Consider the following 27,713-nt stretch of genomic DNA (forward strand, 5'->3'; position numbering starts at 1 on the left):
CCTCCTGGCGGTCCCAGGCGTGGAGTTCGACCGATCTGTGAGTGCGCAGCACCATCCGGGTAGCAGACATCTGGAGAGCGAGCTGGTCCTGCTCGCCAGGAAACTGAGTGGATGGAGGGACCTGCGGGCGCAGACGTGAGGGAAAGAAAGGGGAGGCGGGGGCTGGGGAAGCCTGCTGCAAGTGAAGAGGAGGGGGGAGAAGACTGGGGTGGGCGAGAAGCCTTGAACTCAGCGCCCTGCTCAGTCGCCCCGTGCTCTGCTCCTCCAGCAGCTTGTTTGGAGGAAGGGTCAGCGAGTCCAGAAAGAACTCTGGCAGCTAAAAGATGATGAGAACTCTGGTGAAATGCTCTGCACCGGTCTTTAGCTCAGACGGGGAGGGATGGAAATCCCAGGAGTGTGGGGACCTGGGTTGGTGCTAGGCTGGGAGGCAGGGTCTCCTGACTGCAGCACACACTCCGGAGCCTCGTCACCACCCCTTAGGCTACCAGTACCTTCAGGCCCCTGAGAGAGCCCGGGAGGCACACAGGGATCTGTGGTGCACTGACTGCATCTCTGCAAGAGACGGAGAGCTGTTGATGAGCACCCGGATGCTCACCATCTGAAAGTCTGGGGGGCCCTTCCAGGAGTGCTCTGTGACTCAGTTTCTCCATGTGGGCCCGAGGGGCTGCTGATGAAACAAGACGACGCATGTCCAGCGTCTGGACCCCGTGTCCAGGGTAAAAAGGAAGCCTTGTTATCACTTTGCGGCATCACAACCAGCATCTGGGAGACACCCCTCACGGTACTCAGAGCACCACAATGCCCCGCCACGGGAGTCGGATGGGCCGTAAGAAAGTGGCTCTGGGGCGCCCTGGTGGCTCAGTGGTAAAGAATCTTCCTGCCAGTGCAGGAGACACAGGTTTGATTCCTGATCTGGGAAGATTCCACATGCCACGAAGCAGCTAACCCTTTGTGCCACAACTATTGAGCCTGTGCTCTAGTGCCCCGGAGCTGCAGCTACTGAGTCCACGAGCTGCCACTACTGAAGCCCTCGCATCCTAGAGCCCGCGCTCCGCAACCAGAGAAGCCACCGCAGTGAGAAGCTCATGTACCGCACCTAGAAAGTGGCCCTCGCAGCAACCAAGATCCGGTACAGCCCCAAATAATACAATAATTTAAAAAAAAAGAAAGAAAATGGATTTGCCCTCCCTTGCTCTGTGGCTGTGGGCAAATATCTTTACGTCCCTGAAGCCCAGATTTTCTATTTGTAAAGAGGGAAAAGATTACTCACCTCACAGAAACGCTGTGCTTAGTGGCTCAGTTGTGTCTGACTCTTTGCGACCCCAAGGACTGCAGCCCTCCAGGCTCTTCTGTCTATAGGATTCTCCAAGCAAGAATACTGGAGTGGGTTGCTATGCTCTCCAGGGGCTCTTCCCAACCCAGGGATCAAACCCAGGTCTCTCGTATTGCACGGGGATTCTTTACCATCTGAGCCACCAGGGAAGCCTGAAATGTTGCAAAGAGCTAAATAAGGCTATAAAGATAAACATGAATAAGGGACAAATATAGACAGAGACAATGTCTGGTATGCCTCAGGTGCTTGAAATGTCTGTTCCTTCCTATATGAGTTCCAGGTCCAATGCTAACTCTCACGGGGTACAGGGAGGTCCAGATGAGGGTAAAGGCTCACTCAGAACCCAGGGCTGGAACAAAGATCTCTGACACCTGTGGGAAGAACACAAGAAACAGAATCTCTGGACTTCAGATCTGCAGCTGTAAGAAGAGAGGGTTGGATTGATCTCTGGTTTCCAGCTTGTCTCTGGGCTCTTAGGGGCCACAGTTGGGGTCCATGTCAGGTTCATAGGTCTCCAGGCTCGTCTTTCCTAATTCACCCAGACCACCTCCCTTTCACTGCCTGAGGGTTAACAGAAGACTCTTTGAAAGAGTTGTAAGGGCTGCTAAGCCCCAAATGTGTGAAAGCCTCTGACTTGTTCATCTTCAAAGGTCCTAGCAGCTCGGGCCCTCTGGGACGGACATTCCTTGCCACACCCCTGCCCGGCAAACCCTCTTTATCCCTGCCTGGCTCCAGGTTGGCTCACCTGCAGGGCAGGAGATGAGTGATCCCACCCCAACCCCAGCCAGCTGGAGCCCGGGGCCTTGGACGCTGGCTCCGCTGGCAGTTTAAAGTCCCCCTGGTTGTCTAATTTAATCACAGCTGTGTGCACGGTGACTCTATAAATAATTTTTAGTGCGACATAACCATTATTTCACTAATTGCTTCACGCACACCCATGGCCTGTGAGATAAATTAAAGTTTGCTGAGTCAGCACCTTTGGCCAATGCCTCTTTGGGGCTTGGGTAGCTCAGCCCAATAATGGCTGTTCCCGTATCAGCTTCAGCTCACACCCTAAGGGGAGAGTGCAGCTCTCATGAAGGGGACAAGGGTGGAAGGAAAGAAGGGGAAGGAGGAGAAAAAGGCTAGTAAGGGTTGCCATGTACAGTTGCACAGTTTGTAACCTGTACAAGGATACTTGGCCAAGGAAGCTAGTGGGGGCTAAAATTCAGCCCATGCGATGCTTTATCCATCTGTGTGCCATCATATGGAATTTTGTGGATTCAAGAGAAAGAGGCACCTTTCTGTAATCTATGTAAAAGCACTTGCTTAGACTGCTGCTGCTGCTGCTGCTGCTAAGTCACTTCAGTCATGTCCGACTCTGTGCGACCCCATAGATGGCAGCCTACTAGGCTCCTCCGTCCCTGGGATTCTCCAGGCAAGAACACTGGAGTGGGTTGCCATTTCCTTCTCCAATGTGTGAAAGTGAAAAGTGAAAGTGAAGTCACTCAGTTGTGTCCAACTCTTAGCGACCCCATGGACTGTAGCCCACCAGGTTCCTCCATCCATGGGATTTCCCAGGCAAGAGTACTGGAGTGGGGTGCCATTGCCTTCTCCGTTGCTTAGACTAGTAGACTCCAACTATACCCACCAGCAAGTTGTCAGAGCCACCCCTGTCAGAGGGGAAGCAAAGTAACATATGCCCTAAGGACACCTCTCACATTATCAATAGAGTAGAAACCTGGATTCAAGGTCTGGTGCTGAGTGACCTTGGGCAAGTCACTTCCCCTCTTCTGGGTTATAATGTTTCCACAGTTTACCAAGCACTAATCACATCTAAGGCTGGGCTTCAGACCAAGTCACTGGCTCCAAAACCCCCATGCTCTTTCCCACTGCCTGCATATTCCCAAAATAGTGGGTATGGGTTAAAAAAAAAAAAGCCATTCACGTGGTTAAGCATGTCTGGTTAGCATCAAGTTAAATAGGGTTCTTTTCTGCAGGATTTTTCAGGGACGTGGAGTACATACGATACAGAGCAGGGTGACTCAGAAAGGGTGAGAGATGTGCAGCTTTTCCCGAAGGCCTCTGGCCACGAAACCCTTTATTTTAGGACTCATGTCGATGCTAAGATCCTGGTGCAAATCTCTGGGCTTGTTAACAAGTGAATTTCAACCCTGAGGGCAGAGAAGACTTCCATTCCTGCTCACTGCCCAAGGTTGGCACACAAAGCTGTGACTCTGGACTCAGAGGGCTTCCCCATCTGTCATCCGTGAGCAGACCCGGGTCTTCCCTGGGATTGGTGCAGCCTCGGAAGAGATCTCTGTGTCCTTTGCCACCAGGGTCCAAGTTCCTCGAGGGCGGAAGTCCTATCTGTTCCTTTATCTTTGGGTCTTAGCTCAGGGACTCTCCGTTGAACGGATGAATACCTAAGCAGCTGAGCGGGAAAGAGACGCAGGCTGAGATACCTGGCTTCGTGTCCGTCCCGAAGTCTCACCGGCTGTGCGACCTTTGAGCAGATTGTTTCCCTGAGTCCATCTCCACGTGAGCTCTTGTGCCCCTGTTTGTCAAATGAGCATCAAACTCTCAGTCCTGCTCCTCGTGAAGAGTGGAAGTGAAGCTCCAGTGAAATCATGGGGATGAAAGAGTGCTTTAGAAAGTGTAGACCTCTGGACAGAAGCGGGGGATTATTCCTCTTGTTTCTCCCCATCCTTGCCTAGCACGGGGCTGGGGCTGTGATCATGTATTCATAGGCTCTGCTGTGACATCATTTGTATCCAGCACTCCTCACTGCACTAGGAAGGTTCCAGCCTTGTTTTCTGATGAGAACAGTGATGTTCAGTGGATTTGAACCCAGATCTGCCTAACTCCAGAACTTGCTTTTTCTCTCCACCAAGGACTTGTTTCCTCTGGTGCCTGCCTTCCCTCATCCAGCCCCCCATTTATGGGCTGGATGATAAAGTGGCTCGTTCAGGAAAGCGAGGAGTGAGGGACTAGGGTCCATCGTCCGGCACTGCTACGTGTTAACAGTGACAGTGGTCTGTTGAGTGTCAGTCACACACCTGGCATGGAGCTGGCTGCTTTAGATCCATCACTTTCCCTGCTGACTCCTCAACCGTCCCTCCCCATTTTCAAGCTGCAGAGACAGAGGTGTAGAACGTTTATGTGACCTGTTCAGCTGCATGCAATTAAGGAGCAAGAGGCTGAAGGAGGGCTGATTCCAGAAGTTTGTCCTTTCCCGGGATTCTCAAGTTGCTACAAAACCCCTGGTTCCGAATAGCCAGCTGCTGTCTGTGAAGTGGCTGCTGACATTCACCGCTGGTGCCAAGTGGCTGATGCCGGCGCCTCTCTCCCATGCCTTCCTCGGGAAGGCAGCCTGGGCCATCTCTCATCTCCCCAGTCTGCATCCTTCCTTCCAGGGTGAGTCCATCACCACCGGTCACAGCCATGCCCCTGAGTGTGGTGTTCAAGGTCCCTCAGCTCTGCCTCCAGCATCCCCGTCTCTCTAGCCTCATCCCTTGCTTGTTTTATTTATTTAAAAATACATAGGTATTGATCCCTTATGTGCCTGGCAGTGCTCTAAGTCCTGGAGATACAGCAGTAGAACAGATAAAACCCCTGCCCTCCTGGACAGACCTGACAGTCAGCAAGTTATTAATAAATAAATATGTAGTGTCAACAGAGAGAGGGGCTTTCAAGAAAACCAAAATCAAAACAAACCAGACTCCTCCGAGGGAGCTACAGACAGAATTCAGGGGGTCAGTGAAATCAAAAGGGGGAGATTTATATTTTTATTTCGCTCGTTTCATGAAATATAGCATTTCTCCTCGATTATAAATGTGGGCAACACACCGTGTAGTACTGGCAATGCTGTGACTTTGTCACCAGCAGAAATCAGATTATTTCCTATCACATTACAGCGGTTGCAGACATTTTAAAATATCATTGACACTCATCAGAGCTTCAAAATTGTGGGAGTTAATAGAGGTGTCGCTAGATCTTGTTATCTAGTGCGTTAATAGAGAAGCACCTATAGGGCTGTATCACACATTTGTTTTGTAAATATTTTGAAAACTCGATTTCACTATGCTAAGTCACTTCAGTTGTGTTTGACTCTGCACCCCATGGACTGTAGCCCACCAGGTTCCTCTGTCCATGGGATTCTCCAGGCAAGAATACTGGAGTGGGTTGCCATGCCCTCCTTCAAGGGATCTCTCCAACCGAGGGGTTGAACCTGCACCTCTTCTGTCTCCTGCATTTGCAGGCGGGTTCTTTACCACTAGCGCCTCCCTATTTCAGTATAATTGGCTTCTTTTGTAATTCTATGTATCTTCTATGTATTTAAAAAGGCTATTTGGGGAAGGAGTCCATAGGCTTCACCAGAGGCCCAGGGGTCTGTGGCCCTAAATGGGTGAAATCCTGGAGTGGAGAGTGATGGAAAGGAAAGTGCCTCCTCTCTGTTCATTTTTCCCAACTCTGGTATCATTGAGGGTTGAACCCCTATCAAACTCGTCAAGAAAAAGAAAACCTTTATGGACTCAAGCCATTGTCATTAGATCTCTGTTATTAGCAGTGAAATAAGACGCCACAACCCAACTACCTATTAAATGTCTCCATCTGAAGAACACAGGCCAATGGGTCTGATGCTGGGTCTCCATGTTTCTCTCAAGGAACTCCTGGTCGGGGAACTCAGACACCTGGGGGAAAAGGGAGCTAACAGTACAAGAGCTACACCCACCCATCCAACCATCCATCCATCCATCCACCCACCCATCCATCCAGCTACCCATCAGTCCATCCCTCTATCCATCCATCCATCCCTCTGTCCATCCAGTCATCCATCCATCCACCCACCCATCCATCCAATTACCCATCAGTCTATCCCTCTATCCATCCATCCATCCCTCTGTCCATCCAGTCATCCATCTATCCACCCACCCATCCATCCTCCAACCATCCACCCATGCATGCAATACCCAACCCTCCATCCATCCATCCCTCTGTTTGTATGTCCAGCTATTTGACAAACTTTTATCAAGCATCTATGTATTCTGGGCCTTGTGCTAGACACAGGAGCTAAAGATGTGACTGATATATTTTGTGTGATGCCCATTTGCCTCTATATGAGTAGGACCTCTCTGGAAGGAAACATCAGAAGAAAACCATGGCTGTCCCCATAGAGGGAGACACGGCAGCAGTAGACATGGGTACTCATTCCTTTTGAACTTTGAATTTTGCATCGTATGTATGTATTCACCATCTAAACAGTTTTAATTAAAAATATATGTTTGTCTCATCTAAATTGTCAGAATTTGCCTTGCTCCTGAAAGGATTTGAGGCAGCTTACAAGAATACACAGAGATGAATAGATGCGCCTCTGCTGTCAGGGAGTTGACAGTCTCATGGGGAAGAGAGACGCGTAAACAATTCCAAAACAGTGTCACTCAAAGGGTAGAGGGGCACAGGGCTACACTCAGCCCCGGCTCCTGAGCAATGACCTGGCACAAGAGTCACCTTGGTCTTGCCCAGGCTGGGCCTGAGGACCGAGATGCCCACCTCTGGGTTATATGGCCGGGACTCCTCCCGCCCCTACTCCACCAAGTTCAGGCACTTCTGTGAGCTGACTTCTAAGTCACGGAGCCAAACTCATGTCCATATCCCAGGTCGGGTGGCTGACAAAGCAGCCCGTGGAGTGGGGGAGCAGGGATCCTCCTTGCTGGCCTGTTACTCGTGTGTTTATTCCACACAAGGCCCCTGGGCCGGGGGGTGAACACACAGAACAGGAGGGAATTATCTCCCAGGTCCTGATGTTCAGCACGGCCAGGACCCCTCCCACAGCCCCCGATTGGGAAGACGGGGCTGGGGGCTGACGGAAGACAGGAGCCAGGATTGCATGGCTGGCCGGGCCAGGGGAGAGAGAGGAAGAAAGAGAGGGAGAGAGGACCGACCTGGCTGCTTGGACGATTCGGGTCTTTTCAGAACAACCCTTTGAAATTGAGCAAGAATAACTTTAAACAATAAGATGCTTCTCTCTCCCCCTCGGCTGTTGCCCAGGCAACGCCAGAGTGCTCAACAACTGTTTAGTTTTTTAAGAAACCAAATCTCCCTCCCTTTGGTCAGCTACCGCCAGGAAGATGAAGAGGCGGTGAAGGCGGCCCTCGTGGCCCATTGTGTGGGGACCTGGGTCAGCCGCCCGCAGCAGTGACATTTAAATCTAACGCCACATATTATAGATGAACCTGGAGCCGCACTCCTCAAGCTCCTGCCGGGACTTCTTGCCCCTGTGTGTGGCTCTGGCAGTTTGGAGGTGGGGTCACTGAAGAGAGGCTGACCTTCGCCTGCAAGGCAATTCGTGGCCTGAGTGGGTTTCAGGAGGCCACCTGTCCCCAACCCTCTGCATCACTTGTCCCAGGAGAATCCTCATCAGGCCAGGGGACAGAGCATCTGTGGGGTTTTAACCTCGAGTATTTAACCTCGGCACGCATGCTCAGGCCTCAGTCCTGCCTAACTCTTTGTGACCTCCTGGACTGTAGCCTACCAGTTTCCTCTGTCTGTGGAATTTTTCAGGCAAGCCTACTGGAATGGGTTGCCATTTTCTCCCCCAGGGGTCTTCCTAATCCAGGGATCAAGCCCGCATCTCCTGTGTCTCCTGCAATGGCAGGCAGATTCTTTACCACTTAGATACCTGGGAAGCCTGTTTAACCTCGGAGGCTCTCCAAAAATCTCCACCGTTGAGCAGAGAACACCAGCAGCTCGGTTCTTTCACAATTTCCTGCTTGAAGGCAGTTGGATGCCATCATCTCCGTGGGGGCCTCCAACAACCCAGGGAGGGAGGGGTTTTGTGAGTCCAGGTGCAGGGAGCTCTCGGAGAAGGCTAAGGGGTGTCAGGCGCTTTCAAGCATAAATCCTTATGATCGTGCAAGGAGGTAGGTGCTACCAGGAGCCTATTTTGCCCAAAATGGAAGCTGGGGCAGCAGGGATGCACGTGACAGCTAGTGGGTGTGGTGGGATTTGAACCCAGGCCAGCCCAGCAACAGCGTCTGCGCTCCTGTGTCTCAGCCTGGGCTGCCTCGGCAGGGCTCTGCATCAAGGCAGGGACACATCTTCCCTGGCTGCTGGGACTTGGCCAGTGTGCCTTTCTGGAGGAGAGACTGGCGCCTGGCTTTGGCTCCACAGAAGGGAAGTGATGAGTGCTGGCCACATGAAGTTCTGGGTCCAGCATCCTCCAAGAAGTCAAAACAAAGATTTAAAACCTCACTTTGCTCATCTGTAAAATGGCCGTGCAGTTGTAGAAATAATAATAGTAGATGCCCCTTAGAGAGAACTTACTATGTATTCAGCAGGATTCGAAGTATGTCACATCTATTACTTCACTTAATCGTCACGGTAACTCCAGAAGCAGGTAGTATTATGATCTTCATTTTCACGTGAAGAAATGGAAACCCAGGGAGGCACAGTCACTGACCCAAAGGCACAGCTGAACCTGAGAACCAATCGACATAAACCCCGGCCGGGGCGGGGCGGGGGTGGGGGGTGTCGGAGGGGGTGCGGGGACACTCCTGGCACGTAGTAGATTCAAAGCAGAGGCTTGCTTTCATTTCCCAGGAAGATAAACAGAGGGGCTTCTGTCTCTGGGGTAACAAAACATGGGAGAAAGTTAAATTTAGAAAAGCTAAACCAGGTTAGCACAAGCCCCTTCTTCAGCTCAGCCGCAAAATCAGGATGGGAAATTGGCTTCAGCCACAACAAAAACCTAGCCGGGGAAGCCTGACACCGCTGAGAAGAGAAAGACGGCGTTGGGGAGGGAGCCCGCGGCGGGAGCGCCGGGACCCGCTCCTCCCGGCCTGGGACAGGGGGCCCTGCCCCGGACCGGAGTCCCTGGGGGCCCGCGCCGAGTCCCGGGAAGTGACAAGGACACAGGCCGATGACAACCGCCAGGGCATCACATCCCCAGGCCGACAGGTCTCGCCACACCCAGCTCAGGCCCTTCCACTTAGGAAACTGGAGTATGTTCATCCGCCGCTTCCCACCTCCACCCAGGGAAGGTCCCCTCCTCCGCCCACCCCGTCGTTTAGCGCCGCTAAATGGCCAGCCAGGGGGTGCGGCGACAGAGGGGGTAATGAACTCCCATTGGCTTCTTTCACGAGATCGCTGCCTTAATTTACGAGGCCTGAGTGAGCCTCATTTCCCCAGTGCGCACTGAGTAATTAACTATTAATAAAAGCATTACTGAGTTAACCACGGGGGCATGTTTAATTCATGGGGCAGCCCTGGAACAGGACGGAGGCTTTGGCTCAGTGGGGGATTCCTCCCAGAGCAAAACATGGCCAGCGGGATGCGGTTGCCCCAGGCCCTTGGTCCCCCTGCGGCCGGCAATTCTTCCGGTCGCTAACCAGAAGGGCGGAATCCCAGGAGGTGGGTGAGGCTCCTGGCATCCTAGTAGAGGGCTGCAGAGCAGAGAAGTGGAAAAGAGAGCGCTGGGAGGTGTCAGATCTGCTGTGAGGGCTCCTGGCTATGCTTGGGGGCGAGGGAGGTGAGTGACCTTGGGCGAGTCACCTGGCTCCTGGAGCCTGTTTCTCCTCTGCAAAGTGGGGCGACCGGTACCACCGACCTCCCAGGGATGGACTGCAAAGGCAAAAGACAGGTAAGGACGTGGTAAATGACCAGATGCCCTTCGCTTGGGTGGTGTTATCTTTAGGACTTCCCCCACCCTCCCACCTGGAGGTAAAGTGTTGGTGGCGTGGAGAAGAGATACCTACCTGTTCAAGAACAACATGAGTAATTCCTATCAAGACACCTCCTGGGAACCTGGGAGCTTTCTAAAGGAGAAGACCCCCCCCCCCCCCCCCCCCCACGTTACCTGTGTGCACCTGTGACCTGCCATGGTGAGCTAATTCCCGTGGGGGTGAAACGCACTGTCCCCACGTTCGCTCACAACTGCGCCTGCATCTGCCCTTGCCCCTGCCTGGTATGCCTGTCTCCTTCCATCTGCCTGGCAACTCCTATCCAGTCTTCAAGGCTCACTTCAAAAGGGACAGCTGCTACTGGGAATCTTTGCTTTCCTCCTGCCCCAGGCAGAGTTGGTCGCTCCTTTTTCTCTGCCTTCCACACTGTCTTGTTTTGGCATCTATCCATCCGCCCATTTATCCATCCACCCATCCTTCATCCATCCGCTGGTATTCACTGAGCACTAATACTGTGCATCTCTGATCATGTTCTGAAGTTTTGGATAAGTCTCACTTTCCTTGGGCTAGTGGTTCTTAATCTCTGGAAGGGGGGTCAAGAGACCCTCCCCTAGGAAAATGCTCATACGTGTCAGATGTTGCTTTCCTCCTCAGGGATCTCTGGTCATCTGCAGAGCAGACAAGCAGAAGGCGGGCACTGGGAGGTGTGAGCCCCACCATGAGGGCTCCCGGGTGCACTTGGGGGCGAGGGAGGTGAGTGACCTTGGGCCAGACTGTGGACGCTGTGTGTGGTGGATGCTGTGATGGGCTGCAGGTCGCCCTTTGGGAATGAAAGACTTACTCCATGAGCCCCTGGGAGTGTGGCTGGAGGGATGGTCAGCCCTCTTTGGAGAGCTGTCTTGATTGGAAGAAAACTGTCTCACCCAAGGCTGTGCCTCCTTCCAGGGTAGACTCAATTCCAATGACAGACCAGTGTGGAAGCGTGAAGGCCTGAACCTCTCTCACCTTGGCTTTTGACAGCTCTGCAGGGTCATCCCAGCTCCAAAGCTCCCCATGGGGTTGACTGAGGCCTTTGTCGCACCTGCCTTGAAGCTTGACTCCTCCCTCTGCTGAAACCTGCCTCTGTTGCCTCCCTTCTGCAGGTGTTTTTCCAAACCCCCTCTCTAAATAACATCATGGACTTTAATCTTTACCTCTGGGTATACTTCTTCCCAGGAAACCCATTAGATTTAAAAGCCCTGCAGAAGCTTCTTGAGGACAGCAACAGCATCTATAATGCCTTGTGTATCTCCAGCAGCTCTCGCTGGGCAGGGCATGGGGGGACTTGCTCCAGAAACAGTTATTGAATGCATTTGAGTGCATTTCCTCCTGCTTCTCTGTTCTGTCCCTCTGTTGGCCCAGCAGGAGAGTTCTCATCAGATATCCAGGAGAAAAAGATGAACCCGTTGGCAGGACGCCAGCCGGACTAGGGCTTGTGGGCGTTTCTGGGGAAATGTACTAGTTGCCAACGAAACTGTATAACCATGGGAACAGAAGTCAGGCTAACTGGTTACTATGAAACAAGGTCAAAGGGGCCCGGCTGATGTCAAGGCTGTGTGGTTAGGATGGAGGCTCAAGGGGATGGCTGGGAGGCCGGCAGGGATGGGTGGTGGTGAGGGGACAGCCTTTTCTTGTTCGGCAGATCATTTAGAAGTTAGACTAGTCCTCGGAACCCGGGGAAAACCTCACTTCACTTGCCACTGTTGGAAATTCCTTCATGAAACAAGTGTCTGTCAAGTGTCTCCACTGTTCCAGGCATGGCAGCAGGGACGGTGACCTCAAAGGCCAGGACCTCAGTGTTGACTCTGCCTCTCACTTGCTTTGTCATCCAGGCAATTTATGTCGCATCCCCACGGCTGACGTTTGCTGAATGGTTATTACTGTGTGTCCCGTATGTGTTAACTGCTTTACATACACTAGTTCATCTTCACAACAGCTTCGCTAAAAGATATATATTATCATTTCATCTTTACAGAAAAGGACATGGGCTCAGAGGGGATCAGCGGCATGCCCGAGACACACAGCTGATCCCAGGGCCAAGGAGGGATGTGAACCCAGGTCTGGTGGAATCCCGAGGCTGTGTTCTTAGGCATTATCATGCTCAATGTCTCTGAGCTCAGTTTCCACAGCAATGAAAATAGGTACAATCAATTTTGACTGTATTGGGCTTGTTAGAGATTAAATGACTGACGTGAGAGGCTTAGAAGGTGCCTGGTGAATGTCCACTGTGGTCTCCTCCCCACACCCTTCGTCCCGTGCCTCAGTGCTTCCCTGCTCGGGAGGAATGATGGCCCTGTCTGCTGTCTCTCCAAGGACACAGTCTCTGTCCCAGGTCCAGCAGTGTCTGGCACACGGCCCGCGCTCACCGAATGCTGTCGGCCCCGGTGGATGATCTGGGGTCCCCACCCTCAGCTCTCTGGATTGCAAATCAGCAATCGCACTCAGTCTGTTAGTATGTGATGCAGCAAGCTGTGGCAAGTTTCACAAAGACAGTTCTCTTGGTGCTGTGGAACTCTACTGTCCACTCTACTGTCCAGAAGCCACTGGAACTTCTAGGTTTTTCTCAGCAGAATGGAGTGTTAACAGGTAAGATGTGATCCCCTAAGCACTCCTGGCAGAGAGGGTACCAGAAGGAAGATGAGGGTATTCCCGGTCCAGCCTGATGTCTCAGCTTTCTCCCACAGGCAAACTCCAGCTTGTTCTCATCCTCACCACGCCCCCAACTGCAGACATGCTCATATATTGGGGGCATTAACCTTCTTCCCACTGTAGGCCCCTGGAGAGGTGGTGGGCATGTAAGCACTTAAAACTCGAACCTGTGGGTCAGCCCTCCTCCCCGGCCCCCTCCTCAGCAGAAGCGCTGGAGCTGGAGGCTTCGTGGGGACAGACGCCACAGCCTTGGAGACAAGTCACATCCTCAGCTTCCTTCAACCTGTGTGCGCAATGGAGTTGCCATGGCGACACTGCAGCCCTGAGATGCAATGGCTGCAGACAGCATAGGTGCTCCCAGGGCTCAAAGCTGAGGGTGACGCTGTTTGACCTGGGAGGCCAGGCGATTGGGTGGGCCCGATGGGGGGAGGAGGAGAGGGAAGCCCTCCTCTAGGCTTGGCTGGTAATTGGTGCTAAGTGAGGGGCCGCCACTGAACCCAGCGTTCTGGTAGTGGGGTCCCCTGCTCTGCACCCTGTAATTACTGAACCGGACAGCACTTGTTCCCTGTGTGGGGAGAGGGAGATGGAGTGGGGAGCAGACAGGAAGCTCTCATCCACCTGAGCCAGCGGGGCTCTGGCAGCTTCTCCCCACCGCCCAAGCATTCTGCATCCCAAGCAGGTTCTCTGGCAGAGGTGGAGGCCCTGGCCCCTCCTGTCTGCTGGCTCTCCCCACATCAGCGGTGTGGAGCACAAGCTTCCTTTAATCCTACCCTCTGAGCCTACAGAATCTGAGGGCGGGGTGGAGGTGCAAGAACCAGATAAGACACCACCTCGGGGGAGTCCTGGGTGTCACACCTCCATTTGTGGGAGAAGTCTGCGTTGTGAAGCTGAGCTGGCGGCAGGAGACCTGGATTCTAATTCCTCCTGGGCCCAGAAGCCCTGGGGGCCTCAGGCTACTCACTGCCCCCTCCTGGGCCTCAGTTTTCCTAGTCCTAAGACAGCATGGGACTCAAAGTTGTTCTTAAGGCTTCTTTTACAGCAGGGGTTGGCAAACTCCAGCACGCAGGTGGAACCCTGGTTTTGCAGGAAGCGTTCCCTGGAACACGGCCCCGCCCTTTTGCTTCTGTATCTCTGTCTGTGGCCGCTTTCCCGCCACAAAGCAGACTTGAGGAGCTGCCACAGGGACCATATGGCCCCCGAACGGAAAATATTTACTATCTGGTCCTTCACGGAGAAAGTCTGTCAACCTGTTTCTAAAACATTAACGTTCTCCTGGGCTTGATGGGCTGGGCTGTCCTGGCTCTGATCTGATTAGACCAACTCATAAGTCCCTCTACCTGGAGGCACCAGGGCGGGTCCTCCTCCCAGGACTCTGCCTGGGTTTGGCCAGTGCCCAGCTACAGGCGGTTTCCGGAGCCAAAGCCTGGTGCGGTGGCGCCACCTGCTGTGAGTGCTGGGAGCACTGGGGCCCAGAAGGACCACCTGCCTGCCCGCTTCCAGGCAGGGCAGCCACGTAGAGAGGGGCATCTCATCTCCTTTCTCTCCATTTTATGAAGAGGACTGCAGACTAGTGGGCAGGTGGCAGAAGCCCCAGGTCCCAGAGGCCCATAACCCCTCCATACATGTCCCGTAGACACACATGTAGACACACGGAGCCGGCCGTGAACTTTAGCATGCCTATTCACTTAGGGTCTTGGCTCCATGGTTGTCAAAGGACTTTAAGAATATGTGCGAAAATAATGTTTGATCTGCTACCAACATTGACTTGGTCCTCAGAACAACTCTGAGATAACCATTATCCCCATTCCACAGATGAAAAGACTGCGGTTCAGAGAGGTTAGGTAATTTGCTTAAGGTCACACAGTGAATGACGGGAGTCAATATTCAAATCAGGCTGTGAAAACACTGGAGTCCCCAGAATATGAAACTCAGTACCTGTTCTTGCCGCCTGCAGGTGTGGCGGGGCCCCAGGAGAGGGCCCTGGGGCTCCGACGGGAGACGAGAGACACAGGCGGCCGGGAGAAGAGACACAGGCGAGTCCACTGAAGGAGGCGGAAGGGGAGGGGCTGGGCCCCCGCCCCCACACCTCCAGGCAGCACAAGGTGGCCAGTGGGCCGGAAATCCTTTATTTCCAAGCTATAAATAGGTCTGCTTTCGGAGAAAGGACAGTCTCCAGGTGACAGGGGCCCCAGCGTCCCCACCTCCCGTCCCTAACTGCACTGCAGTCCAAGCCCAGCCCCCCGGAAACCTGTCTTCTCTCTAAAATCACCATCCTGGCTCTCAGAGCCAGGCGAGCGGCTGCAACAGCCCGCTCCCTGCTCCTGCTGCGACACCAGTGCGCTGGGCCCCTGCTCCGGCCAGGCCAGAGGCTGGCCTGGCGCCCACCCAGCACACCAGCTCTCTGCCCTGGCCCCAGCACCGGTCGCATGCCCTTCCGAGGCCTGGCCCGGGAGATGCTGGGCCCACTGCTGCCCGGCGGCCGGGAGGAACCACCCGGGTCCCCAAGCCGCTGACTGGTCCCCCGGCTGCTCACTGCTGCCCCTGGGCCACAAAGTATTCCTCCTCCTCGTTGTCCTCATCCTCTGGCTGGCTGCTCCGGAGCAGCAGCTCCAGGTCGGGGTTGGAGCCCAGCCCCTTCAGGGGCTTAGGGGCGCCATCACCTGGGGACAGAGACAGCAGCATCACACATCCAGCAAGGATCTGCCTGCCCCAGCCTGACAGGAGAGCGTGCCGAGGGACCCAGGCCCCCGCCCACTCCCTGGAGATGACCCCCACAACTTCTTGGAGGAGTGGAGGTGGTCGAATCACCAGGCGAACTCCCTTAATTAGAGGAACAGCCAGGGCAGGGGCAGCTGAACTGAGCAGACTGGACTGCAAATGGCCTGGGGGGTTGAGAGCCACCTGCCTCCTGGCAGGGATGGGCAGAGGGGAGATCCAGGGGGAGAGCGTCACCAGGAGACAGGCTTCCGAAAGGGGGCTCTGGGTACCTCTGGCATGCAGGGCTTTGAGGGCGATGTGCAGAGATATTCCTGAGAGGCAGAGGGCAAAGCCCAGCCAGTTCAGGAGGCTGATCTGGTCACCCAGAAGATGCGCGGCCAACAGCAAAGTGCAGACTTCCTGCGGGAAGAGAGGCAGGGAGGGGGCGTGCTCAGGGCCAAGGCGGGGGACGCTCCTTGCAAAGGAAGGTGGGGCTTGGGGCCGCCGTCAGCCGTCACACCGCAGGGGAGAGGCAGACCTGCCCAAACTCCCTGCAATGCAAAGGGGTAGGCCTCTCTGAGTTTGGGGACCAGCGTGAGGCCTCCCCTGCTCTGTGTTACTGTGGACAGAGGGGAGGTGCTTTTCACAGAATTCTGTCCGGACTGGAAGAGACAGACCGAATCCAGGCTGGGGACACAGGGTAGCAAGTCCGCAGCCACGTCCACAGGCAGGAAGGACAGCTGCCCTTCCAGAAGCACCTGTGCACGGAGCGCCTCTGCTGCCGTGGGTGGGGGTGGGTGCAGTCACACTGGGCTCTACGGGACACACTGGTCACAGGGCTGTTCGTAAGCACGGGCTGCAAAGGGGACTGATCAGATGACATTTTGAGAAACACGGCTCACGTGTCATCACTGGGTGGGCGAGACCCTCAGGGAGCCCTGTTCGGCTGGTTTCAGGGAACACTGCTCCAGGATCAGGATCTGCCTGTCCACAGCCCAGAGCAGGAAGCAGTGAGTGATGATGGGGGGAAGAAGGGGAGAAGTGATGCAAGGAGACGGCTAGGGGCTCCTAGACAGCGGTAAAGGCAGGATCAGCAGCCGCAGGGCCCTCGTGATAGAACCACCCCTCACTGTGCTCCTGGCAGACACTGTCAATCAATCACTGCCAAGCACAGGACCCTATGCTGATGAGTCTGACTGGGGACTTCTCAATCCTGACTCCAGGCCACTGCCTAATGACTAGAGTTGGCTTTCTTGGTAAGATGTAAACACGTCCCAGGCCTAGTGGAGTCAGCTCGGCCACCTGCTAGCTGTATATCCCTGGGTAAGGGCAGCTCTTCATGTCTGTTTCCCCATCTGTGAAGCAGGGCTGCCCCCCCCCCCCCCCGCCACCCCCCCACCCCCACTCTGGGCCGTGATGATGATGGACTGACTGCCAGATGAGACAGGCACTTCCGTTTCTTCCCCGCAGGGCTCTGGGAAGCAGGAGTTGGGACACCCGCCGGAGAGGGGCTCCCCTCTAAGACAGGACTGGGGTCGCCTCCAAGACTGTACCTTAAAAATGCCAGCAATGGAGAGAGTGAGGCTGGAGGTCCTGGAGACCAGGAGGAACTCAGAGAAGCCCAAACCAAAGGCGAGAATCCCGCCAAGGAAGAGGCTCCCGAGCACCCGCAGGAGCAGCCCTGTGTCCTGGAAACGGAAGATTTTCTCAGATGTGGACAAATGGAGACCTGGAAGCAATGGGGGGAGAGAGCGGGGGGGCCACGTCCTGGGTGTGCCTGCCTGGGCGGCCTCACCCCACCACAGCTGTGGTGTGATTTGCCACAGCTGCACCCCACCCTCCCTGCAACCGCCACCTGTCTGAGGCCCAGAGTCCCGGGACGGGAGGTGTCAGAGAATCTCAGGCAGATGGCCGGGGACTTGGGGAAACCAGAAAGCAGGGCCGGCTGCCAGGGAGCCCAGGGGCGATACAAGCCAAGGATCCTAACAGGGCCTGATGGAGGCTTCTGAGCCTCTGGACTAGAGCGGGGGACTGGCACACAGGGGGCATCAGGTGGAAGCGCCTTGCTCCTTCACACCCTGTGTACCACCGGTCTTTGGGGAGGAGGCGGCAGGGTGGGCTGTGACTTCCTGTGGCCTTGGCAGCTGTGAGATCCCATGGCCCAAAGAAGATGGGGCACCTGCTACATGAGGACTGTCAGTGCCCTGGGCTGCTGGAGGAGGCCCTTCACTCCAGGTGCTACATGAGGACTGTCAGTGCCCTGGGCCGCTGGAGGAGGCCCTTCACTCCAGGTGGGTCCAGGGACAAAACTCCATACACACCTTCTCATCTAACTACAGAGCTGTGGGGTGCAGCCGAGACCACCGTTTCCCCACTGACAAAACAAAAGGGACCAGGCTGGACAGTATAGTTTGATGAACAGTTCTCAAAAAGTAAACACACACACGTTCAAAGACACGACAAAACCATGGCCCCTTGTTCCAGAGACAGCCACACAGGCCTCCACACACCAAGTTGTGCCCAGACTTTCAGAGGACTCTTGGCTCTCCAGCACTGCCCATCTGAGAGAACAGGAAAGGATCCTGGGGGTAGAAGTTGGTGGGAAGGTAAGCCCTAGATCAGCAAATGGACACTCGTGGGAGCGGGAGGCTGGCCGAGCCCTGTGAGGCTTTTGGAGGGAAGCACCGAGGAGAAGCAGAATGCGGAGCCCCCTGGGCACACAGCCTTCTGACGCAGGACATCTCGTCTGGTGCTGGGCTCGGCAGCACTGCAAAGGCGTCGGCAAATTGAAGGGAATTCGGGGAAGAGCAACATAAGTAATGAAGGCGCTTCGGGGATTAATTTACCAGAAAAGATTAAAGAAGCTAAATCCATGCAGCTTTGCTAAGTGATGACTACCAGGGGCTCTCGGGTGAGGGTTTGCTGAGATGGGGAAATGGTGTAAACGTCCAGGAAGGGAGGGAGAGTGTGGGGCTTGGTGAGGGGCATAAGGAGGGGATGGAGAGAGATTTTAAAACAGGGGAAAAAAAAATGAGGCTGCAGAACACAAGTTTCCTGGACAACGGAGCTGCAGAATAATCTTCTCCGAGAGGTTTGAGACGCTTCACTGCTTGAAACTTAAATGGATGTGGGACAGAATTCTCTGTAATGACCCTGAGGACAGAAGGGACTCTGGAAGGAAGGATTAACAGACGGGACGAAGACCAATTCCAAAACGTCAGGGAGGGGAACATGGTGGCCCCCCCGACCCGGGCTAGACACATCCTTCTAACTCTTCCATGGGAGGGGAGGAGGGAAGGGGGGAAGGAACTGCCCACCCGCCCCTTCCTCACTCCTTCGCTGCCTGACTGAGAAACAGCCAAGGCCAATCCCACACACCTCTCCACGTCTGAACCTCCTGTTCCCACTTTCTGAGGCGCCCGCCCCCATCAGGGGGTCAAAATCCCATTCATTCTCCAAAAATGCACTGTTTGGGAAGCCTCAGCTTGCCTTTCTGGCCACCAACCTGGAGTCATTCATGACTCTACTCCAAGTAAGAGGGGGCATCGCGGTTAAGAGAGGGACTCCAGAGCCAGGGGCTGGCTTGTATATGACCTATGGGACCTTGAGCAAGGCTATCTTGACTTCTCTCTGCCGCAGTTTATCTGCAAGATGAGGCAGTCCTAGTACTGGCACGTGGGGTTTTGGGGGAGTATTAAAGGAGTCTATATGTTTGGAACAATCAGAACAGCCCTGGTATACCTTGAGGGCTGTGTGCATTTACTATCATTACCGCCTGGTGTGTTTTACATGGGATTTCTCAGTAGCATTTATCCTGCGAGATTCTAGCCCCTTGGTTTAAGTGTCTGTCCAGCCCCCAAACCAGGCACTGCCAGGGTTGGGACCACCATCACTAATCTCTGGAACCTCTGCAGCTACCATAGCGCTGGGCTCCGAGCAGAGATCAGAGCTCTGTGCTGAGGTCCCCCCTCGGTGGATGACCCCACATACCTTCAAACACAGCAAAGAGAGGGAAGAGCCCCAGGAACATGAGTGGCTGCAGGTGGAACATGGTGTCGATGGGATTCTGGAGTCCTGCACAAAGTTGACTCGTGTGAGCCGTCCCACCTGGCCCGCCCGCCTGCACCCTGCCTGCCTCCACCTGCCCAGTGCCCCGGGCTCTCGCTCACCAAGTTCCGCCTTCTGCAGGAGCATCTGGGTGAGGGTCCAGCGAATGCCGCCGATGAAAGAGGCACCCAGCACCAAGGCGAAGCCCTCGATGTTGAACTGTGTCGACTTGTAGGTGAACATGAAGAGGCCCCCGGCGATGAGCAGGACCACCAAGACTAGCGCCGCGCGCTGAAAGCAGAGGGCGGGGGAGCAACTGCAATCAACTTGGGTTCATCACGCCTGGGAGACTGGGGGTCAGTGACCATCTTGGCTGCCCCTGGGGCAAGGCCTCCTTCTTCTTGCCCCACCCTGGGGTCCTGGCTGGTCCCTTCCACTCGATGTTACCAGGGCTGACACCTGGTTGGCATGGACCCCAGACCCTGAAACAGGGCAGGAGTGCTGCCTACAGCGGGCCTATGGCCCCACATGGCCCCACCGCCCCCTTGGACCCAGCACATGAAGGGCCCCAGCTGCACAGCAGGGAGCCCCCAGGACCCACTGCCCCAGTCCCACGTCCTTGAACCCCATCTCCTGTGGTCACCGCTCCTGCCACACCAGTCCCTAAATCTTCTCCAGCAGCGCCCCGGGTCTGTCCCCAGGGATGGAGTGCCACTGAGCTGGGCTTGCCTCCTTGGTCACAGGCAGGGACAAGCCACTGAGCAGCTCCCGCTTTCTATTCTTAGCATCGGTGGGGGCTGGCGGGACTCGAGGAAAGCTGGGGCCTCACCAGCTCCTCCAGCTTGAAGATCAGAGAGAAGATGAGGATGAAGAGGACAGCTGAGGACTTGGTCATCGTGTACCTGCAAGGGAAACGTCCCCATGATGCACTGCTGGAGCCAGCGACGCGGACTTACTGCCAGGAAAGGAGCCCACTCGGTGCCCCCAGGGGGCGGGAGGAGGCCAGGGGAGACCCCTGACCTCCCTGTGGGCCGCAGGCCCCGCGGGACACAAAAGACCAAAGAAGGGAAGCCGAGTCGTCTGGGTTGACACGCGACCTTTAATCGGAAGGAATCTCTGACTCAGAGGCCTCTGATTATCACCAGAAAATAAAAAAAAACTGAGCTTCCTGAGTCCTGTGATTTACCTGCTCTTTAGCGGAGATCAGGATTAAGGAGGGAAGAGAGAAATGGAGAAAGAGGGGGCAGCCACACATGGCTCGCTGAAGCGCAGAATCTGAGATAAGCAATAGCTGCTCCCTCTGCCCTCCATGCCCCCTTCCCTGCTGCCTGGCAGGGACCTGGCAGGAAGGTGCAGCCCCCCCGCCCCAGCCTGCTGGACAGACGGCCAAAGGGCTCAGTACTCACAGTGAGACGGTGATGTAGAGGAAGCTCCAGTTGGACAAGCCCACATCCAGCGCTGTGGCCAGTGCTGTGGAGACACAGGGCACCCGTGGGACACCCCGCCCGGGTAGGAGCCCTCCTGGAGCTTTCTTTTCCACCCAGCAACTGAAGGGTTAACTCCTGGCCCCACGCCCCTAAAGCGGAGGGGGCTGCTCCAGCATTAGGGCAACAGTCCACTGTCTAACCGCTTCCCACTTGTTGGATATTAGGAATGCCACGCCCCCACCCCCATGAGGGAGGGGTGTTCACTTGATCCTGAGGACCCCCCACCGGAAACTCTGCAGACTGGCTCCCTCCCTCGGGATGAAACACACCGTCCCCCACCCCCAGGACTTGGTCCTCCAGGATCTGAGCCAGCTGCCTTCTCAGTTCTGTTTCCTCTCCTGACAGCTGAGTCCTCAGCTTCCGGAGACACTTTCAGTTCCCTGGCAGACCTGCCCACGCACCAAGCCTCTCCCGAGGGCATGGGGGCCTCCCCTCCGAGGGGACCCGCGCCCCCCCAGGTCTCAGCCCACAGTCCCCGCTCCCGGAAGCCCTCCCGCGCGGCCGCCAGCTGGTCCCTCCCCTGGGCTCCCGCACCCCGTCTCAGGGCCGGCTGTGATGCACCCTCTGACCAGCGTCTCCAGGCCGTGATGCACGTGTTCAAGGGTGTAGGCCAAGCCACCACCCCCCCATCCCTGCCCACCCCCCATGAGGCAGTGGGGGTAGGGAGGACACAGAGAGGAATGACCCTGGATGGGCTCAGCTTCATGCCTTCCTTTCCCTCTGAGCTGCCCCCCACTCCGGCCCGCAGGCAGGCACGTACCGGTGGGAGCCACTCTCCTGAGGTAGTCCGGCCAGCTCAGCACCACGCGGGCCCTGTGGCTGGAGCACTGAGCCAGGGCCCTGGACAGGGCGGAGAACAGGAAGATCACGGCCAAGTGCAGCATTGTCATGAAGAGGGGGAAGTGGAAGCTCTGGGGAGCCCAAGCACACAGTGGAGCGCCTCCATGACCGCCTACCCCTGGCCCCCAGCGCCCCCACTCCTGCTGGCCTGGCTGCGGGTTCAGGGGCCTCTGCAGTGTTTGAGGGGCCCTCTGACCCCCCGCGTTTGCTCTGGCTCACTCCCCAGTCTCCCCCTTTCCTGATGCCCCTCCATCCCGGTATTTCTGGGGACTCCCCAGCGAGGCCCTGTCCCCCCACTGGTGTGGACTGGCTCCCAGGCTGGCTGGCTGAAGCCCTGGCTGAAGCCAGGCTGCTAAATATTAGGGGGCGCCGCAGCCCCCCGTGTACCTTGGTCAGCCACTTGTTGTAGAAGGTGATGCCGATGGAGAAGCAGTAGTACAGCAGCACGAGCCCCAGGGTCAGCACCGCCCTCCACACGAAGGCCACGTCGGGGGCACACCTCCCCATCCGCAGACGCTGGCCGGCAGGGGCAGCAACCACCTCTCGGGAAGACGCCCCTCAGGAAGGGCCGGTCGGGCTGGGCCTGCGACTTTCAGCAAGCACGCCTCCCGGCTGCCGCTTCCATGATCTGGAATCGTCCAGGGAGCCCCAGGTGCCGTCCTCACCTTCGGGGCTGGTGGACCGAGCTGACCCTCTCCATGATCACGGTGGACGCGGCTCGCTGGACCCCAGAGCTGAGACTAGAAAGAGGAAAAGGGCCACGCCGGTTGGCTGGGGCAGGGAGCGGGTGACCCAACACGGCCACCCCGGCCCTGGCCTGCAGGGAGCAGGGGCTGCCCAGGCCACGGGACTCCCCACAACCTGTCACCTCCACTCTCCTGTCACCTCGAGCTCTTCTCCGTGAATTCGCACCAAAGTGACCTTTTAAAAATGCAAATGTGATCATGTCAGAGCAGCTGCAGCCCTTCAGCAGCTGCCAGGGCTCTTACAGCAAGACCAAGACCCTCCCCTGGCTAAGGAGGCCTGCCCGTCTCACCCAGGGCCTGCTTTTCCCTAGGCACATCAGGCTTTTCCCTGCTGCCACAGGGAGCCGAATGCTCTGCATGCCCTGCATTCCCTCCTCTGCGGTTCTACTGATCATCAGCTCGGATGGCTCTTCCTGGGGGAGCGCTGCCCCCACAGGCCCCGAGACATGGCTGCTCCCCCACTCCTCCGTCATCACACGTGTGCCAGGCCTGAGAGCCGGCTGTGTGCCCCATCGTTGGGCGGTGAGCCTCAGGCACACAGGAGGCGTGGTGTTCACGACAGCTTATAGCTGCCTGGCACTCTGTGTTCCCTATATGGTTCGATGAGAGAGGGCACGTAATTTTCAGGGGACAATCTGGTCTTCGAGGCATTGAAAATGAACCAGAAAACTAATGCCTCCTATGCCTTAGCCTCTAACAACTACTTCCAAAGAGGCGATGCCTGCCTTCAAGTCTCAGCCAAAGAAAACCAATGAAACCAAGCCCTGCCGCCTTATCAATCCAGCCAAGTCTAATGAGCGTCCAGAGCTGGCAGGTTGGGGAGGGGGAAGACCAGGTGGACCCGGGTCAAGTGTGACCCACCTGCAGCCCCATCTGTGTGTCTCTCCTTCCCCACGCTCCTCTCTGCTGAAATGCCACCTCCTTCTGGAAGCCTTCCGATCTGACATATCTTACCTCCCCCACCCCCAGTTCTTTCCAAAAGGAAAGCACTCAGTTCTGTACTCTGGAGCCTGGCTTACTGTGTCCCCTCCCCCTTGTGGGAACTGGTGCAAGGCCCGAAGGACATCAGAGGCTGTGGTTCTCTTCGGGAAATTCTGGAAACCTGTGCTCCCCGCGTCAGACTCCTTCACGTGGCCAGAGTGGAGCATGTGGGCACCAAACCCACCTCTGACAGAACTCCAGGCCCACGCTCCTTCCTCTGTACCAAGGCTGCCCAACTGTGGCGTTAGTGCTATTTGGGGCTAGATAATCCTTGGCTGGGAGAAACCCTGTCTGTGCACGGGAGGATGTTTAGCTGCATCCCTGGTCGTTATGCACAAGAGGCCTGGAGCATCCCTTTCCCGCAAGTTGGGACGACCAAAAATGTCTCCAGATGTTGCCAACTGTTAACGTGGGGCGGGGGCGGGGGGGCTGCTGGTACTAGGCGAGCTATCTCTTGGCACTCCCTCTCCATGGTTTGCCCTGGGCTCCCACATGAGGACGGTCAGCACCCTGCTGGGAATTGTCTTCTTACATCTTCTGGCTTCTGGAGTGGTTCCGGCTCCAACACTGCCATGTACGCGCTCCCTCCACTATTCAAATCCTGCCCTTCTTTCAAGGAGCCAGCCCAGGCCCGCCACCTTCGGGAAGTCCCCGTGAGGATCCCAGCCCACAGGGAGCACCTTTTCGAAAGTTAACGAGGCCCCTCACTGGTGTTCCTGCTTCCAATTCCTCCTACAGCCTGGAGGCAGCCATCCAGCCGCAGAGGTGGCCTGAGCACAGAAAGCAGACCAGGCCCTCATAGGGTTAATCCCAACTCCTCAGCAGACCCGAGGGGAAGGCCTCCCAGCCTCCGGCCTCTGCCAGCTTCTGCAACCTCATCTTCTCCTCCCCACCCCGCACCCGCCACGCTGGCCCCTGGCCATTTGTCCAACACATCAGGTCCGTGTCCTTCTTTGTATTCGCGGCCGCGGATCTTTGCTTGGCTGAACATCTCGGGGCCTGGGGCGGGGTAGGGGTGTGGGGAGCGGGGCCTCTAATCCTGGTGGCACCTCCCACTACCTGACGTTTCCTTGTTTGTCCACGTGTTTACCACCCACCCATGACTCCCACCCCACGGCGGGATGCGGCCTCTCCAAGTGCTGGGCCGGGTCAGCGCGATGCCCGCCTGGGTCCCGGCGCGGGGAAAGAGCGCGGAGGCCCAGGCCCCTCCACGATCGCGATACCGAGGCCCGGGAAGAGCAGGACCCCGATGGGCCCCGCGGCAGCGGCGCGCGGCGCCGAGCCTGGACCCCGCTTGCAGCCCCGCCCGGGTCCCCCTCCAACCCCGGGAGCGCGCGGAAGGCCCGCCGCGCGCCCACTCACCTCGCCCTGCCGGCGCTGCAGGCCCGGATCCTCCTGCCGGAAATGCGAGGCCCACCGCCGCTGCTAGGGGGCGCTTCTGCCGGAAGCCGCTGGGGGTGGGGCCGGGGCTAGGGGCGGAGCGTGTCGGGGGCGGGGTCGTGTTGGGCGGGGCTGGGCGGTATCGGGGGCCGGTCCTCCCGTGCGGTCTGCGAAATCGCGTGCTGTGCGCCTTGGCTCCCCAGGGACCGGCCTGAGCATTCCCCTTGGTTGTGTCTCCTGTGATCAACCGAGGTCCTGGTCAACCAAGGTGCCTGCGGAGAAGGCAATGGCACCCCACTCCAGTACTTTTGCCTAGAAAATCCCATGGGCGGAGGAGCCTGGTAGGCTGCAGTCCATGGGGTCGCTAGAGTCGGACACGACTGAGCGACTTCACTTTGACTTTTCACTTTCATGCATTGGAGAAGGAAATGGCAACCCACTCCAGTGTTCTTGCCTGGAGAATCCCAGGGACGGGGGAGGCTGGTGGGCTGCTGTCTATGGGGTCGCACAGAGTCGGACACGACTGAAGCGACTTAGCAGCAGCTGCAACCCAGTGCTGGGCAACCATGGAAACACCTGGATCTCTCCTGGGCTTTTTCCTATGGGAAAAAGCTAGCTAGGGAGTGATGTCGGAGGCATCAGGTTTCAGGACTTAGAAGATCCGTTCAGTTCAGTTCAGTTCAGTCACTCAGTCGTGTCCGACTCTTTGCAACCCCATGAATTGCAGCATGCCAGGCCTCCCTGTCCATCACCAACTCCTGGAGTTCACTCAGACTCACGTCCATCGAGTCAGTGATGCCATCCAGCCATCTCATCCTCTGTCGTCCCCTTTTCCTCCTGCCCCCAATCCCTCCCAGCCTCAGAGTCTTTTCCAATGAGTCAACTCTTCACATGAGGTGGCCAAAGTACTGGAGTTTCAGCTTTAGCATCACTCCTTCCAAAGAAATCCCAGGGCTGATCTACTTCAGAATGGACTGGTTGGATCTCCTTGCAGTCCAAGGGACTCTCAAGAGTCCTCTCCAACACCACAGTTCAAAAGCATCAATTCTTCGGTGCTCAGCCTTCTTCACAGTCCAACTCTCATATCCATACATGACCACTGGAAAAACCATAGCCTTGACTAGACGGACCTTGGTTGGCAAAGTAATGTCTCTGCTTTTGAATATGCTATCTAGGTTGGTCATAACTTCCCTTCCAAGGAGTAAGTGTCTTTTAATTTCATGGCTGCAATCAACATCTACAGTGATTTTGGAGCCCCCCAAAATAAAGTCTGACACTGTTTCCACTGTTTCCCCATCTATTTCCCATGAAGTGATGGCACCAGATGCCATGATCTTCGTTTTCTGAATGTTGAGCTTTAAGCCAACTTTTTCACTCCCCTCTTTCACTTTAATTAAGAGGCTTTTTAGTTCCTCTTCAGTTTCTGCCATAAGGGTAGTGTCATCTGCATATCTGAGGTTATTGATATTTCTCCCGGCAACCTTGATTCCAGCTTGTGCTTCTTCCAGCTCAGCGTTTCTCATGATGTATTCTGCATGTTTTAAATAAGCAGGGTGACAATATACAGCCTTGACGTACTCCTTTTCCTATTTGGAACCAGTCTGTTGTTCCATGTCCAGTTCTAACTGTTGCTTCCTGATCTGCATATAGGTTTCTCAAGAAGCAGGTCAGGTGGTCCATCTTGGGAGGGAACAAATAGTAAACATTGGTGAGACATTTTGAGTGCCTGAAAATTTTATGAGCATGGTCTCAACTTCAGGAAGTTGAGTAAGTGAGAACATCCCAGGCAGGAGAAACAGGCGAGAAGGCTGGAATCTGGCTTGGGACCCACTTGTTTACAAGAAGTTGACAAAAACTATGCGTTAGAAAAGTAGGCAAAAGGCAGGTTGCAGTAGGCCCCAAAACGCCAACTGAGGAGTTGAAATCTTATCCACTTTTCAGGATTCAGGAAAAGCGTTAAGACCATGCCGAGAGAGGACCATTTGGAGACCAGAACCAGCTAGGGTACATAGTGGGGTTGTTTGGAACTTTTTGCTCTCCCTCTCCAGCCACTCCTGGATGGCTCACAGGCTGGCTGCAAACAGGAGTCCTTATAAGTGACTCAGCTGGGCTCCTTGGCCTCTCTGAACAGAAGGCTCAAGGCCAGAGTGTAAGCAGTTCTTTATGCAAACCACTGCTGCCCTGCCCCCGCCAGCTGGCATCACCAGGCATTCGTTCATTCAGCACTTACACCAACACCTACAATAGCACCAAGGCTCTTGGCTTTATTCAGTCAAGGCTGTATACACGTTCTGTGCCTTTTGAAATCACTTGTCCTCACCCACTTCTTCCGCAGAAGCAAGATGAAGTATCTGTTTCATCACGGCCCTCATTCAAGCCTCCGGGCTACCAAGGCTGAGGTTTGGAGGACAGTATGGAACCCCAGCTGGCAGTCTGGGCGCTGAGCACCGGCAACACACAGGGTGAAGAACATGTCTTCCTTGTAAGGCACAAGTACTCGAGCTGTTTCCTGGCTGTGTCCCTGGCAGGGAGAAGAGGAAGGTCATGTCCTCAGGGGTGTACAGGATGCCTTTCCTGCTGTAACTGGCAGGCCTGAGCAGAAAGCACTTTGTCCTGGCGGGAGAGTCGGTGAGCGTCCTTAGCCAACAGGCAGGTCTGTGTGTGAGTGTGTGTGCAGTCCCGCGTGTGGTGGGGCAGAGTGGCTGAAGAGGCGGCGGCTCTGGGAAGGTGGCTGAGGGCTCCAGCTGGACCTCTCCAGCGTCTCCCAGACACAATGAAATGAAGGCTTGTCAAGGTGAAAGTTCCCCGGGGCAGGGAGCAAGTACAGAGAAACAGCTGTTAATGGGAACCGGTG

The 27,713-nt window shown here is 55.8% G+C and overlaps 1 protein-coding gene across 3 annotated transcripts; it reads right to left on the reverse strand.

Annotated features, from left to right (window-relative positions):
• Positions 1 to 14,788: 14,788 nt before the first annotated feature.
• SLC35C2 (solute carrier family 35 member C2) lies at positions 14,789 to 24,990 on the reverse strand. 3 transcript variants are annotated; one of them, XM_070801802.1, is made up of 10 exons: positions 24,842 to 24,989; positions 22,140 to 22,492; positions 21,673 to 21,823; positions 20,832 to 20,895; positions 20,255 to 20,327; positions 19,548 to 19,716; positions 19,369 to 19,452; positions 16,932 to 17,107; positions 15,669 to 15,798; positions 14,789 to 15,341 (listed from the first exon to the last, which is right to left on the reverse strand). In XM_070801802.1, exons 2-10 carry the CDS (start codon positions 22,257 to 22,259, stop codon positions 15,211 to 15,213), a joined length of 1,098 nt encoding a protein of 365 aa, XP_070657903.1. In that variant the 5' UTR covers positions 22,260 to 22,492; positions 24,842 to 24,989; the 3' UTR covers positions 14,789 to 15,210. The 3 variants fall into 3 exon arrangements, with proteins under 3 accessions (XP_070657903.1, XP_070657904.1, XP_019828068.1); XM_070801803.1 differs by lacking the exon at positions 19,369 to 19,452 and having other exon boundaries at positions 24,842 to 24,990; XM_019972509.2 differs by lacking the exon at positions 21,673 to 21,823.
• Between the last annotated feature and the right edge of the window lie 2,723 nt (positions 24,991 to 27,713).

The sequence above is a fragment of the Bos indicus genome, chromosome 13, assembly GCF_029378745.1.
Source record: "Bos indicus isolate NIAB-ARS_2022 breed Sahiwal x Tharparkar chromosome 13, NIAB-ARS_B.indTharparkar_mat_pri_1.0, whole genome shotgun sequence".
NCBI lineage: Eukaryota > Metazoa > Chordata > Mammalia > Artiodactyla > Bovidae > Bos > Bos indicus.